Source organism: Molossus molossus, unplaced genomic scaffold (assembly GCF_014108415.1).
Source record: "Molossus molossus isolate mMolMol1 unplaced genomic scaffold, mMolMol1.p scaffold_m16_p_19, whole genome shotgun sequence".
NCBI classification, from domain to species: Eukaryota; Metazoa; Chordata; class Mammalia; order Chiroptera; family Molossidae; genus Molossus; species Molossus molossus.
The window spans coordinates 16,125,442-16,141,446 of NW_023425354.1; the positions used below are offsets into that span (position 1 = coordinate 16,125,442).

Below are 16,005 nucleotides of genomic sequence, written 5' to 3' on the forward strand. Positions count from 1 at the left end.
GGCTAGGTAGATATTTGCAGGAAGAATGTTTTAAAGGGAATAACCAGGAGTGTGTCTGGCCTGTGGGAGGAACAGCAAGGAACCCCTTGGAAGCAGAATGAGTGAGAGAGGGAGTAGAATATTAGAAGATGAAGTTAGAGAGGAAAAGCAGAGAAAGATCCCGATAGGCTTTGGTGTAGGATTTTATAAGGACTTTGGTTTTTACTCAGAGTAAAAAGTTATTGCAGGATTTTGAGCATGATTTGACTAGAAGCCTGGCTGCCACTCTTCTGGAAGCATGGGAATCTCAGCTTTGCCAGCATTAGAGAACATGGATTTGGCAGTCTAAAAGTGTCTTAACAAACCAAAAATGAATCATTCTATATTCACGCTCACCCTGGTCTTCAGAGATACGAAAGTCCTGATGCTTTCCAAGGTTCTATGGTACAGGTCAACTTGTGGCTTCCCTCTCTCAGCCGTAGAGTTTAGCTTTCACTGTTCTGTTCTTTTCCACTAGTTCTCATCTTTCCAACTTCACTGTTATTTCCTCTCTTGTTCTGTCATCCTTTGTCATTTTATTGATTATTTTAAGAGAGTGCAGGGAAACTTGTTTATCAATCTCCATGTGGAACCAGAGAAGACTGATAATATAAAAACTGATTTTTCCAATGTGTTTAGAAAGAAACCTCTGAAGTTTTTCCACTTGAACTTCACTTGCCATTGTAAAACATCTTGCGAGAATTAACATCTAATGTTATTTTCATGCAACACAAATCAAGCTGTTAATTTTTTTAAACTTAAAATATATCTACTATGGCAATAGGAAAAGGATAATCACTTTCATTGTGTAAACGTATAAATGTATAAATTGTATAAAAGTAGTCTTGTCTCACTTTATAGCCCACATTTTGAGGGTGCCTTTCCTGCAGCAGGTTAGATTTAAGAGTTCCTTTAAGTGAATGGATTTGGTCAGGTTAATGTGCTTAAGAACTTTGAAACTGAATAGATTGCCAAAAAACAACATAGTTTGGTGAAAAGAACATAAGGATAGGAGACTTGAATTTTAGCTTCATTTCTTTATTGTTAAATTTGAGACATCAGTAGATCACATAACCTTTTTATGCCTCAATTTCTTCATGTGTAAAATGGGGGATTGCAGGTTAGTCATTTCTAAATAACTATAAGAACTTCATGGTAGCGAAGTTGTTTTGGAAATTTTTTATGCTTTTATAGACAATAAATATAATCAATTTTCTAATTTTTTTAATGCAGGTTAATGGTGCAATGTAAGAAACGTTTAAAAGTTTCTGATGAATTAGTGCAGCGATATCAAATTAAGAATCAGTGTCTTTCAGCAATAGCATCTGATGCAGAAAAAGAACCTAAAATTGATCCATATGCATTTGTTGAAGGAGATGAGGAATTTCTTTTTCCTGATAAGAAAGATAGACAAAATAGCGAGAGAGAAGCTGGGAAAAAACAAAAGGTAAGAGAAATCAAGGTACACCAAAGGGTCTCTGATAATTTGTAGCACTGCATATAGTACTACACTTCTCTTTGTTTTTCTTTTAAAATAGAATGGATACATCATTTTAGCTTAGAAAACCATTTTTTAAAAATAGGTAAGTCAGGCATACTGTACAAAATTAAGAGCTTGTGTGGACTTTAAGTGATAACTGGTTGCTGATATTGAAAATATTTTTTTTGGTTTGCTATAAAAGTTTTTAGATTAGAGAAAGAGTACGTTATCTTTTCTTATCTTGAAATGAGGACATTTAGGCAAATGAACTATTTTGATACTGAGTTAAAATAAGCCATATGTGAATTACCAGTTTTCTTTTTTTTTTTTTTTTTTTAATCCTCTCCTGAGGACATTTTTCCATTTTTTGTTCAGATAGAGTGGGAGGGAGAGAGAGGAAGAGAGAGAGAGAGAGAAACATCGATGTGAAAGGGACACATCGAGTGGCTGCCACCCGCACGACCAACCAGGGCTGGGGACAAACTGCAACCGAGGTACGTGCCCTTAGCGGGAACCGAACCCGGGTCTCTCGGGACCGCAGGCCGACACTCTAACCACTGAGCCAAACCGGCCAGGGCGTGAATTACCAGTTTTCAAAAATACAATAGAATACATATCTCTTGAGTTTATTAAATACATGATATTTTAGAATATGTGACCCAAGAACCTGTAGTGACCCTAAAAGGAAAATGTCATATTAATCAAGTATGAGATATAGAAATATTTATTTGATTAAAAGGTTAAATATAAAATATTTGAGGACGTATGAAGCACAAACTAACTCTTCTATATGTGTTTTTTGCTTCAAATAAAAATATGGAAATTGAAAGCTGTAAAATTGTGAAAAGAATTCAGTAATACATTTAATAAAAGTAATTCATTTCATGAAGTTTTGTTTAACTTTACTATGTGCTCAGTACTTGAAATTTTGTCCTTTTGTAAATTTGAAAACAGTAGTAGCTGGGAGGGATGGAGATACTGTAGAAAGAACATGGACTTTGTTTTTAATTTTTTTTAAATTTCTTTTTTATTGAATTTGTTGGGGTGACATTGGTTAATAAAATTATAGGTTTCAGGGGTACAGTTCTATAAGACATCATCTGTAGATTGTATTGTGTGTTCACCACGCCAAGTCAAGTTTCCTTCCATCACTAGAACATGGACTTTGGAATTTGACAAATTTAGGTTGAAATCCTAGTTCCCACAACTTGTTAGCCATATTACCTGGGTTTTCTTTAGAACTGTTTTTTGTCTGTAAGATGGACATACTGTTTACTTATTGTATAGGTTAGTTTTGAGAATTAGTGATAATGTCTGTAGAACACATAGCAGAATCCTTGAAACATAGTTACTCAGTAGTTTGTGGATTTGTTATTGGTAAATTATATATTTTAGCCTAATATGTAATATTGTTTACAGGTAGAAGATGGATCATCTAATGTAACAGTGTTATCACATGAAGAAGATGCTATGTCATTATTTAGTCCCTCTATCAAGCAAGGTAAAACTTCTATTTCCTAATCAAAATATACATTCCAGTATTGTTACTACAAATTACAGTTGAGCTTTGAAAAATGTGGGGGTTGGGGCGCTAATACTCGCATCCTGCACAGTTGAAAATCTGCATTTAAATTGACTCCTCAAAAATTTAACTAGTAATAGCTTACTGTTGACTGGAAACCTTATTGATAACATAAATAGTCTATTAAGATATGTCTTGTATATGTATTTTATATTCTTACAATACAGTAAGCTAGATAAAAAATGTCATTAAGAAAATTATAAAGAAGAGAGTACATTTACAGTACTGTACTGTATTGATACTGTAAATTTACAGTCTTACAAGATGAATTTTCTGTCAGTATCTACATTAATATTGCTTTATATGATATAAAACACTGTAGATATACATATTACTAACAGTAGACATCAAAAATGAAAAGATAATGTGAAAATGAAATTGATATTTCTTTACAGGTGTAATGATTTATGCATTGATAATAAAGAAGCAGTAATATGCTTTATGGTAGCATAGTATAATCGATATATTTATTGAAAAAAAATCTGCATTTATATGGATTCTCACAGTTCATACCCATGTTGTTCAAAAGTCAACTGTAATCTGAAATCATTGGACTTTTACTATATTATTATTACTTCTTTGCATAATTCATGTTTCATAGAAAGAGATAGATTTCTATGAAATTGGATATCTTAAAATGATGGATCATTGTTTATATTACACAGAGAGAAGCAAGTCCAGGTGATAGAAATTCTGTTTTGAATTGTTAGAACTTATTTCCTTTTTTACAAATAAAAATAATTCTCATCTATAAAATAAGATTGGATGAAATCATCGCCTAAGGTCCCTCCCAGCTGTAAAAGCTCAATAAAGCCCTGGCTGGTTTGTCTCAGCAGTTAGAGCGTTGGCCTGCGGTCCGGAGAGACTCGGGTTAGGTTCCCCCTAAGGGGGCACATACCTCGGTTGCAGTTTGTCCCCGGCCCTGGTTGGTTGTGCGGGTGGCAGCCACTCAATGTGTCCCTTTCACATCAATGTTTCTCTCTCTCTCTATTCCTTTCTCTCCCTCCCACTCTATCTGAACAAAAAATGGAAAAATGTCTTTGGGTGAGGATAAAAAAAAGAAAAGCTCAATTAATAAGTTAGACTTGACTGTAATTTTCTTGTGCTTTTCTCTCCCCCAACCCCTTTCATAAATAAGAAGAATTGTTGCTGAGGTCATTAATTTAACAAGTACTTACTGAGTACATGTTATGTGTAGGCACTGTTTTTGGCACTGGGAATATAGTAGTCAAGATTTCACTTTGAAAGTATCTAACTTGTATTCCTTGTGAATGGAATAGAAAGATACAATATATTAGTCCTTTTACAAAATCTATTTAACTTTTTTTTTTTATCCTCACCCAGGGACATTTTTCCATTTTTTGTACAGATAGAGTGGGAGGGAGAGAGAGGAAGAGAGAGAGAGAGAAACATCAATGCGAAAGGGACACATCGAGTGGCTGCCACCCGCACGACCAACCAGGGCCGGGGACAAACTGCAATTGAGGTACGTGCCCTTAGCGGGAACCGAACCTGGGTCTCTCTGGACCGCAGGTGGACGCTCTTACCGCTGAGCCAAACCGGCCAGGGCCAAAATCTATTTAACTTTTGATGGAAGCAAAAGAAGTCATATTTTGATATGTTTTATTTAGTGACATAGTTGGTTTTTTGTTTGTTTTTTATGTAAAGGCTAGGAGCTGAAGCTGATGTTTATTGAATCATTTGGCATAGTGTTAGAAACCAGCTCATAGGCCTAAATTTGTATTTTTCCCTTTGCTTCATAATATTTAAAAATCAAAGCGTATCATATAAATCTACATGTTTAGCTTCTTTTAGAACGGATGCCCCCTTCAAAAGGTATCTGCATTCCTGTTCCCACAGTCCTCAGCACTTCTTGTCCCTTGGCTAACTGGCTCCTATAGGCACTGAATTCCATGGTCTCTGAGTTAGAAGCTGCAAAGGGGAAGATGCCCACTCCCTAACTAATGCATGGCGCTACTGCTCTCCTCTCAGCAGGCTGGTATTCCAGAGCTCAGTTTCCACCTTCGGAAGGACTCCTCACTGGGAAGTCCTACATCAACTCAGGTCTCTGAGCTTCAACAACTCCTGAAAAGAAATCGATCAAGCCCCACCCTGACCTGACCTTCAGTCTCTCTACTTCTGTTTCTCCTTTTTTGCTCTTTGGTCAGTGCTGACTCTTGTGTTTCCTCCTCTGTTTGCTGCTGCCTCCTCTTCTTACTCTGCTCTCTGCTTCCCTCGTCCTGCCATCCTTATATCCATCCCTTATATACAAGACACCCTTTTTTCTTGCTTCTGCTTTTACTATCACTGATGCTCTGCTTTCTGCTTCCCTGGTCCCACCATCTGCAACATCCTCCTCAACTTCTTTATCCTCTGTGTTCAAGTCTTCCTCCTCCTCATACTGTTGTCTCTTGCTTCTGCTGCATGGATCAGTATGTGCTTCGCTCTCTACTTCCTCTGATACCACCTATGGCCTCCTTACCTCCTCCTTTATCTAAGACCCCTAGCTTTTCCTCTTCATAGTGCTGCTGCTTCCTCTTCCTTTTCCTGGGGGAGTAATCAGTTTGTTCTCTGCTCTTCAGTTCCCCAAACCCTCTTATTCCTGGGGCCTCTTCCTCATCCCCTATGGTTGTTCCCTCTCTCTCATCTGTGACCTTTTTGTATTTTATTTTTTATGGTTAATCTCACCCAAGGATATTTTTCCATTTTGAGTGGAAGGAGTTGGGGGAAGGGAGAGAGGGAGAGAGAGAGAGAGAGAGAGAGAGAAACATCTATTGGTTGCCTCCCACATGACTCCTACCAGGGCCGGGGAAGGAACCCGCAACCCAGGAATATGGCCTTTGACTGAATTTTGAACCATGACCCTTCAGTCCATGGGCCAACACTCTGACTGCTGAGCCAAGCTGGCCAGGGCTGTGGCCTTTTCTTCTTGATGTTGTCTTTTCTTCCTCTTGCTTTTCTTGATGCTCTGTTCAGTATGTTCTGGGTACTCCTTGTCTGCATTCGTTTCAGTTGCTATAACCTCTTTTTCCTCTTTCTGCTTCCTTTTCTTTCTTTTTTCTTTTTGTTTTTGAGGGACTTGCTCTCTGACTGCAGTTGAGGGATCCCAGGGTCTTGGCCTCTGAGCTGAGTCAGGAAGGCCTGCAACTGAGCGAGCTTAGCCATCGTAATCCCAAGATAGGCAGCCTTGTGTAGTTCGCCCCTCACAGGCTTGGAGCAGCATCTCATCAGTCCAACATTTTGGAGGCTGGGGCCCCTGGTTGTTGTCATCAGTACAACTTTCCAAGTTCTTGTTAGCTTCTCCCCACCTGAAGTCAATGTCAACATCTTCACAAACTTTTGATATAGCAAGTTGGACTTGGGATGATTATGATGGGTGGTTTCCTTAGAAAGGCACCTTGTTTGTACTCCATCCTGCCTAGTTTCCACTACCAAGCTGGCTGCAGTTTTGATGAAGAGCTCATTTCACCACTGGTTTGTGAACTCCTTGGCAAGGTTGTGTCCCACCTCATGAGAGTTTTGCTGTAGCCTCATCCTGAGGGCCTGGGTGATGCCATTCTCCTTCCGGCCCAGGCCTTTTCCTGGAGTCCATCCATGCTTTAGCAGCTGCTTTTCAGAAAACTTCCTCCCACAACACCAGACCTCTGAGGTGTGACGCCAGTGGTGAGAAAAGAGTCACTGTTTACACATGCTCACCAGAGAAGAAGAGGTCACTTATCATCCCATCACTGCAGGGCCCTCTTCAGGGACAAAGTTGTTTTAATATTTGGAATAAAACGACAGGGTCAGGTTTTGTGTGGCCAAAAGTAAAAATTAAAAAGTCCATCTGAATAAGGAAGAGATGGTCTTTTATGATATAAATTTAGTGGTTGATGGTAGATTGATGAATGAAATTTGAGTTCTTGGGCCTATTAACCTACCTTAGGATATAGGGAATGTGTAAGTGCTTTCTTGTGCCTATAGTGTGGCTTTCTCAAAATCTGGACCATCTACCACATTCTGGATCATCTTTTGAGGTGAAGCTTGGAAATCTTGTTTTTTAAATAGTACCCTAGCCTGGCCAGAGTGGCTCAGTGGTTGACCAGGAGGTTGCTCCATGCACCAAGAGGTTGCTGGTTTGATTCTCGGTCAGGGCACATGCCCAGGTTGTGGGCCCAATCCTCAGTGGGGGGGGGCATGCTGGACGTGGCCAATTGATGTTCTCTCTCGATGTTTCTGTCTCTCCCTCTTCCTTTCCCTTGCTCTAAAAATCAATAAAGGAAAAAAAATAGTACCTTAGATGATGTTTACACACACTAAAATTTCAGAACTATTGCTCTAGTGAGTCTTTATAACTGATGTACAGGGACACTTGGAAAGTGATTTTCATCTTTCTGAAAGTGAGGGCTTTTTCAAGTCATTTGACATCCTGAGGATGTTTCGGAAGGTTATATACCAAAGAGCAAATTGTTTTCTATTTTGTTCTTGTGTGGGAATTTAAGAGGAGTTTAACTTCTATTTGTATTTCTTTTTTTTTGTTGTTTTAATCCTCACCTGAGGATATTTTTCCATTTTTTTTTTTGTTCAGATAGAGTGGGAGGGAGAGAGAGGAAGAGAGAGAGAGAGAGAGAGAGAGAGAGAGAGAGAAACATTGACGTGAAAGGGGCACATCGAGTGGTTGTCACCCGCACATGGGGCCCAGGACAAACTGCAACCAAGGTACGCGCCCTTAGCGGGAACTGAACCCGGGTCTGTCTGGACTGCAGTCTGATGCTCTAACCGCTGAGCCAAACCAGCCATGGCCTATTTGTATTTCTTTTTAAGTATTCATGTATTTTCCCCTCCTAAAACTGGAAACATAATAAAAAGGGAAATAAAATTCTAGAACTAAAATAAAACTTTCCTAAGAGGTAATATTTATGGAGTACTTAAGTGTCTGGTACTAGGCAAAGTGCTTTACCTACATTCTATCACATTTAATTTTTGCAGTTACTGAGGCACAGAGAGGTTAAGTAACCTGCCCAGGGTTGTACTCCTAATGTTGGAGTTGGGATTCAGAGTAACAATCTGACTCAAGAACTGGAGCACTTAAATCATTGTTCTGTGCTTCCTTTACATTTCAGGAAGATAGAAAAACAAAACTGTATGTGTGTTTAATTCTGTTGTTCTAATAACATTGTTTATGTTTTTATTTGATATATTATTGACGTAGAGTACTTTGCTATGTTATGGATTGCATAGCCTTTGATAAACTTCTTGAGGAAGGTACCATCATTCATTTACAACTTTATTTCTGTGAAAAAAATTATAGATTTTAAATCACTGTTTCTTATTTTATTATATATACCTTTATAAATTTAAAGTGACATATCTAGCTTAAAAAAATAATACTGATTTGGTCAGTAGTAGAATTTTTTATTTTGTTTTCCTGATTGACATATGTAGATGCTCTACGTCCTACTAGTCATGCGCGTCCTCCATCAACCAGTTTAATTTATGACTCAGACCTGGCTGTCTCATATACTGACCTTGATAATCTCTTCAATTCTGATGAAGATGAACTAACAGTGAGTATCCTGTTAACGATTAAGGTTATGAATTGTTTTCCTTGATTTGATTTGATTTTTTTTTTTTTTTTCCCAGAAGTGGTATGTGACTTGAATACTGTTTTAGCCCTGAACAATAGGAAATATTTTAGAATAAAGTTTAACTGGTTTTGTTTTTTTAACCACATGTTTGAGTGTTGTTGACATAGTCTGTCACCTGTATACTTTGTTTCTTTTTCTTTGTTCTGTATGTTTGAAGGACATGTGTGATTGAACTTAATTTGAGCTCTGCCATGTTCTTTTTCTGCAGTTCTTAGGAGGTAGAATTATTTTCCTTATCTTTGATCCTCTAGTTTGAGAAATGACCCTGGAATTGACCTGTTTAGAGACTAAGTGATTAACATTAAAATTATATGCCTTATCAATTTATTAAGGATACCGCTTCTTTAGAATTTGTTTGGCATTACAGTCATTATTATAAGACAGCTAAATAACTATAATAATGAAAGAGGAAGAAAAAGTAACATTTAATCTTTAACACCCATTTGCAGAGAAAGGTGAAGATAAAAGGAATTAAAGCTTAAAATGAGATTCCCTAGAATGTCAAGTCTCTGGCAAATTAATGAATTGGGTGCTGCATTATCATAAAAGGGAATTCCTTTTTCATCTGCATAAAGGTAGCTTGGAAACTTCTATAGTACATTTGGTCTTTCTTGTCCTATATAATATATACTTTTAATCCTCTCTCATCATATACATACACACATACATATATGCACATTTGGTGTATTCAATTAAGTGACATAAGGGAGGTATAGCTATATATAAACTTTTATTCTGTATCCCATAATATAGTATATTTTAGGGTGCCATTTTCTAGGTAAATATATCCCTAATATTTTGGTATTTTTATACTTTCTGCTACCATTCATGTATTAGCTGTGGTTCTTCTGAGGTAAAAAGGTTGTAATCAGAGATCAGTTTATGTATTTTTGACAAAGTGGCTAACAGGAACCAAGTTATCAACTCTAAAAACGTTGATGACAGATTGGAGATACTGAAACTTGGTTTGTTCATTGTATTAAAATTTAATTTTAGGTAGGGATATTCCTTTGTCATAGAGATCTTTCTGAAGTCTTTGCTTAGTTTTACCTGTTGTAGCATTTTTACAGAGGTAAGGAGATTATTAAACAAGGTAAAAGTATAAACAAGAAATCAGAGGATGACTAATTATGTAGGACACTTTAATGTCTTTTATTTAAGGGGACAGATGCTTTATGAATATCTTTTACTAAGAAGCAAGTCTGATGTTAATTATGAGCCCTTCTTATTGCAGGTTTTATTTTTATTTTAATAGGTTTTAAGTGAAAGTTGTTCTTGCTTCTAAATGTTTTGAAAATATGGGTTATTTTCTTTGGTGGAACTTTATCCTCTATTAACTTGGAGGATTATCAAATAATAGAGAAACGAATCTCGGCTCATTGATTGCCTAAAATGTGTTTTATGTCTTTAAATCATATCTAGTATGTATTTGGCTCTGGCAAAAATTCAAAATATTACTTTTCATGAATGGACTCTACTTTCAAGTCACATCTGAATGATTACTATCTTGAGATCACACTGGATGTAAAACTTAAGATAAATATAAATATGTAGGTTTTTCGTTTTTTTTTTAAATAGCCTGGATCTAAAAAATTGGCGAATGGATCAGATGATAAATCCAACTGCAAGGAATCAAAGACAGGAAATCTGGACCCATTATCCTGCATAAGTAAGCTTCCTAAATCTGTACTGCAGATAAATCTGCAAACTTTGAATCTCAACTAAGTTCTCCCCAGCTTTGTTTTAAACAGATTAACTTCTTTTGATTCTTATGTTAAAATATGGTTTTTATTAAATATAGGCACTGCAGATCTTCATAAAATGTATCCTACACCACCATCATTGGAACAACATATAATGGGATTTTCCCCAATGAACATGAATAACAAAGAATATGGTAGTATGGATACAACACCTGGAGGAACTGTTCTAGAAGGAAATAGTTCTAGTATAGGAGCACAGTTCAAAATTGAAGTTGATGAAGGATTCTGTAGCCCCAAACCTTCTGAAATTAAGGTAAGTATTTTATTTCTCTGAAAAAATAATTTACTTCTATATTTTCATATAGAATTAGTTTGTATTTATAGTCAAAACTCATTACATGTGGCCATTTGCAACAATATGGATGGGTTTTTAGGGTATTATTCTAAATGAAATAAGTCAGATGGAAAAGGGTAAAAACCATATGATTGCCCTTCGTGTGTAATATAAAACAAAAGGTATTGGCGCTAACAAAACAAATTCATAGATACAACAGAATGGCGGTTAACAGAACAGAAAGGTGTTGAGGGAGGGCGAATTGCATAAAGAGGGTCAAATATATGATAAAGAAAGGAAACTAGACTTTGGGTGGGGAACACACAGTAGAATATACAAATACTGAATTAAAATGTACACATGAGCCCATGGACCAAGGAGTCATAGGTTCGATCCTGGTCAAGGGCATGTACCTTGGTTGCGGTTCAGTCCCCAGCCCTGGTCCAGGATGTGCAGAAGGCAACCAGTTGATGTGTCTCTCTCACATCATTGTTTCTCTCTCTGTCTTTCTCTTTTTCTTTCCCCCTCCCACTCTATCTGAAGATAAATGGAAAAAAATATCCTCGAGTGAGGATTAAAAAAAAAATGTACATGTGAAATATATATAATGTTATTAATCAATATTTTACCTCACTAAATTTATTTATTTATGTATTTTTATAACGTTTTTTCCTTTATTGATTTTTAGAGAGACAGGAAGGGAAAGGGAGAGTGAGACAGAAACATCCATGACAGAGAACATCGATTGGCTGCCTCCTGCGTGCCCCCTACAGGGGATTTGGCTCACAACCTGGGCATGTGCTCTGACTGGTAATTGAATTGGTGACCTCTTAGTGCATGGGTCAGTGCTCAACCACTGAGCCACGCTGGCCGGGCACTTCACTAAATTTAATAAAAAAATTATTTGATTCTAGTTTTGTGGTTAACAAACTTGAAGACTGAATTGTGACACTATTAAGAATGTATTTAAGAAAAGAATTGGCCTGGCTGGGTATCTCAGTTGGTTAGAGCATCGTCCCGAAATGCCAGTGTTGCGGGTTTGATCCACAGTCAGGGCACTTACAAGAATCAACCATTGAATGCATAAATACATGGAACAACAAATCTATATTTCTCTCTCTCAAAAAAAAAAATAATAATAATAATAGAATTACATTTACATTTTATTTTGTTTCAAGAAAGGGGAAAAAATGGCTTGTTTCCCCCCTGGAAGATAAGGTTCTGAATGTCATGGTCTTTATATTGTAGGATTTTTCTTATGTCTACAAGCCTGAAAATTGTCAAGTTCTAGTGGGATGTTCCATGTTTGCACCTCTAAAAACTCTACCAAGCCAATGTCTGCCTCCTATCAAATTGCCCGAAGAGTGTATTTATCGTCAGAGTTGGACTGTTGGAAAATTGGAATTGCTTCCTTCAGGGACCGCAATGCCGTTCATCAAAGATGGGTATGATTTAGATTTTTGTTATTGGTATAATATATGAAAGCTTATATAGCTTTAATTTTTTTCATAGAAGTACCTGGTATGCTGTAAATCACTCCCGTTTGTACATTTGCCATATGTCACACCCTTTTCTAATTTAAAATCTGTGAAATTGAGGTATCTTATAACTGAACTGGTAGCATCTTAAAATTGTCATTGTCCCTTTTTACATAGACATCTTTAAAGTCAGGATTTCATTTTTTTACACTCAGTGGCATCTTAGAATATATGAAATATGCATATTTGTAGTATAAGAAATATATAGGTAATAAATGTGGATGTCTAGGTGTTGATTAGTATATACAGATTTTATTTATAATTTTGGGATTAGTTGGTTGGTCCTCAGCCCACAATAATCTCCTAGAGTGAATATATTAACCAGAAATACATTTTAATTGTACTTGGAATGTTTGCACTAATTGTGCTTTCATAATTTTCACTATTAACTGCAAAACATTTGGGATATTTTTAGTTGTATTTTACATTACTAATATGTTCCTTTATGTATGTGTTTGATTTTTTTTTGCCCTGGTGATGCTAGTGACGGAAACACAATGGATCAAGAATATGGCCCTGCTTATACACCTCAAACTCATACTTCTTTTGGCATGCCTCCTAGCAGCGCACCTCCTAGTAACAGTGGAGCAGGAATTCTTCCTTCTCCGTCTACCCCTAGGTTTCCGACTCCAAGGACTCCAAGGACTCCAAGGACTCCTCGTGGAGCTGGTGGACCTGCTAGTGCCCAAGGTTCAGTCAAATATGAAAATTCAGACTTGTATTCACCAGCTTCCACCCCATCCACATGCAGACCCCTTAATTCTGTTGAGCCTGCAACTGTTCCTTCCATCCCTGAAGCACACAGTCTTTATGTAAACCTCATTCTTTCAGAATCAGTTATGAATTTGTTTAAAGACTGTAACTTTGATAGTTGCTGTATTTGTGTCTGCAACATGAATATCAAGGGTGCCGATGTTGGAGTTTACATTCCAGATCCAACGCAAGAAGCACAGTATAGGTGTACCTGTGGCTTCAGTGCTGTTATGAACAGAAAATTTGGAAACAATTCAGGATTATTTCTTGAAGATGAACTAGATATCATAGGACGCAACACAGACTGTGGCAAAGAAGCAGAAAAACGTTTTGAAGCTCTCAGGGCCAATTCTGCTGAACATGTTAATGGCGGACTAAAGGAATCTGAAAAATTGCCTGATGAGTTGATATTATTGCTACAGGATCAATGCACTAATTTATTTTCACCCTTTGGAGCAGCAGACCAAGATCCTTTCCCCAAAATTGGTGTAATTAGCAATTGGGTACGCGTTGAAGAGCGGGACTGTTGCAATGACTGCTACCTTGCATTAGAACATGGGCGTCAGTTCATGGATAACATGTCAGGAGGAAAAGTTGATGAAGTGCTTGTGAAAAGTTCATGCTTACACCCTTGGTCTAAAAGAAATGGTAAGTACGCTAATGAAATAATTTTTGTTTTCCTTTAGATGTATGACCTTTTTTTCTTAGGAAAAAGTATTAAAGGCATTTCCCGTGTAGCTAATAAAGATACCTAAATTTGGAATGAACACTTCTATAAGAATGTTATTTTTAAAGGGAGAATTTCCTAGAAGTTTAGTTAAATTTCATCAATAAAAGTATGGTTATTTTAAATCTGTAACTGTGGACTTATATAGAAGTATAAAAGGTACTTTGCACATGTTAACTAGCAGAAAGTTGCTAGTTGTCTGCATTATTTAACATTTTGACTCATTGAAATACTTATTGAGCATCTAGTATGTGCTAGGCAGTGTTCTTTTATAAAGTAGTGTTGAACAAAGCAGACATATTTCCTGCCCTTTTTGAGCCTATAATTTAGTAGAGAAGACAAAATAAGTAATTATATAATATCAGATAGTGACAAGTGTTTTGAAGAAAAAGCAGATAAAGGAGTGAAAAAAGACAACCATGACATTTTAATATTTTTTTAAATTCTCACTTTATATGTTTTTTGTTTTTTATTGATTCTTAGTGAGAGAGGAAGGGGGGGAGAGAGAGAGAAACATTCTTCAGTTACCTCCTATATGCGCCTCGACCAGGGATGGAACCTGCAACCTTTTGGTGTATGGGATGATGCCAACCAATTGAGTCACCCAGCCAGGGCAAGAGTGTAACGTTTTAGATATATGGATAGAGAAGATATTACTGAGGGACAACATTGGAGCAAAGACCTACACATAAAGTGGTGGGGGGTATGTGAGCTACATGGCTAACCAAGGGAAGAGTGTTTCTGGCAGTGGAAAGACTCTGAGGGCATAGTGTGCTCATTGTGTTGAGGAATAGTAAGGAGGAGTTGCTGGAATGAATTGGGTGATGGGGAGATTGGTAGGAGATAAAGTTTAAGAGTTGGCTAAGCACCAAAGTATATGAAGAGCCTTTATAGTTTATTCTAAAAGTTATGGGAAGCTATAGTACAGTTTTGAGCAGAGAAGTCACGTGATCCTTTTTCTGTTTGCTATTGTATTGTGGATGGTGAAGGTGAGAGTAGAAGCAAATAGATAGGAGGCAATCGCAGTAGTGCAGTTGAAAGTTGATGATAGATTAGATTAGAAGCAATAGAGATGTAAGTAGTAGGTTCTAGGTTATTTATGAAATTGAACCTATAGGATTTGCTGATATGTGTAAGAAAAGATGAGGCATCAAGAATAGCTTGATACTTAACCTGGCAGAGGAGATACCATGATCATGAAGGTGGTTTTCCCAGGGTGAGGCTCACCCATTGTACCCCAGGTGTGCTGGTTCCTGTGATTTCCTCAAATGTGTGAAACTCGACTGCATAATTTGTAGTAGTGGGGAACTGCATTCATGCTCTCCCCTGGTTTAAAAAAAAAAAGTAGCTTGAGCAACTAGATAAATGATGGTGCTAATTATAGATGAGGGAAACATTGGGGGAGGAGGTCAAGTATACATATGGAGATACAAGTTTACAATTTAGAGGAGTGGTTAGAGCTGGAGATTAAAAATATTTTGTGTGTGCCCAGCCACTGTGGCTCAGTGGTTAAGCGTTGACCCATGCACCAAGAGGTCACTGGGTTCGATTCCTGATGAGGGCACATGCCCAGGTTGTGGGCCCAATCCTCAATGGGGGCCATTCATGAGGTAGCCAGTCAATGTTCTCTCTCATTGATGTTTTTATCTCTCTCTCTCCCTCTCCTTTTCTCTCTCTCTAAAATCAATAAAGAAAAAAAATTTTTTTTTAATTTTTGTGTGTGAGTTACCAATATTAAAAGCTATAGAACTGGATGGAATAACCTAGAGAGTGACTGTAGATGGAGAAATCCAAGGATGGAACTGAAGTTAGAGGTGAGAAAGAAGAGGAGGATCCAGGATAGGAAACTAAGAAGGTAGAAGGAAAATAAAGAGTGTGGTATCCTGGAAGCCAAGTATAGGAAATGTTGGAAGAAGGAGAGAATTATCAATATTAAATACTTGTGTAGAGTTACAAAGATCTAATGAGTTGAGTTAATCCATATTAAGTACGTAGTACAACAATGCTTGGCACATACTAAGTACTGAATTAATATAAGCTGACATTATTATTGTTATTGTTATTAAAATCATCAGGTGTTTTTTCTTTCAAGCACAGACAACCTGTACTTTTTTTTTTGTTTGTTAATCCTCACCTGAGGATTAAAAAAAATGTATTTATTGATTTTTTTAGAGAGAGAGGAAGGGGGGGAGAGAGAGAGAGTAAGAGAAACATCAGTGAATCATTATCGGCTGCCTCCTGCA

General features: G+C 37.1%; 1 protein-coding gene, 1 non-coding gene and 1 pseudogene across 7 annotated transcripts in view; 2 read left to right on the top strand and 1 right to left on the bottom strand.

Annotated features, from left to right (window-relative positions):
- Positions 1–16,005, top strand: part of MED13 (mediator complex subunit 13) — a 113,125-nt gene that overhangs the window by 61,193 nt on the left and 35,927 nt on the right. For all 6 annotated transcript variants that reach the window (XM_036269169.1, XM_036269170.1, XM_036269171.1 and 3 more), the window contains 7 exons: positions 1,252–1,465; positions 2,918–2,999; positions 8,505–8,626; positions 10,286–10,376; positions 10,509–10,723; positions 11,993–12,189; positions 12,767–13,683. In XM_036269169.1, the coding sequence (XP_036125062.1) occupies positions 1,252–1,465; positions 2,918–2,999; positions 8,505–8,626; positions 10,286–10,376; positions 10,509–10,723; positions 11,993–12,189; positions 12,767–13,683 (1,838 nt within the window). The remainder of the gene's footprint in view (positions 1–1,251; positions 1,466–2,917; positions 3,000–8,504; positions 8,627–10,285; positions 10,377–10,508; positions 10,724–11,992; positions 12,190–12,766; positions 13,684–16,005) is intronic.
- Positions 4,882–7,069, bottom strand: LOC118633975 (annotated as a pseudogene).
- Positions 14,927–15,091, top strand: LOC118635103. Its single transcript, XR_004960447.1, has one exon. It is a non-coding gene; the product is annotated as a U1 spliceosomal RNA (small nuclear RNA).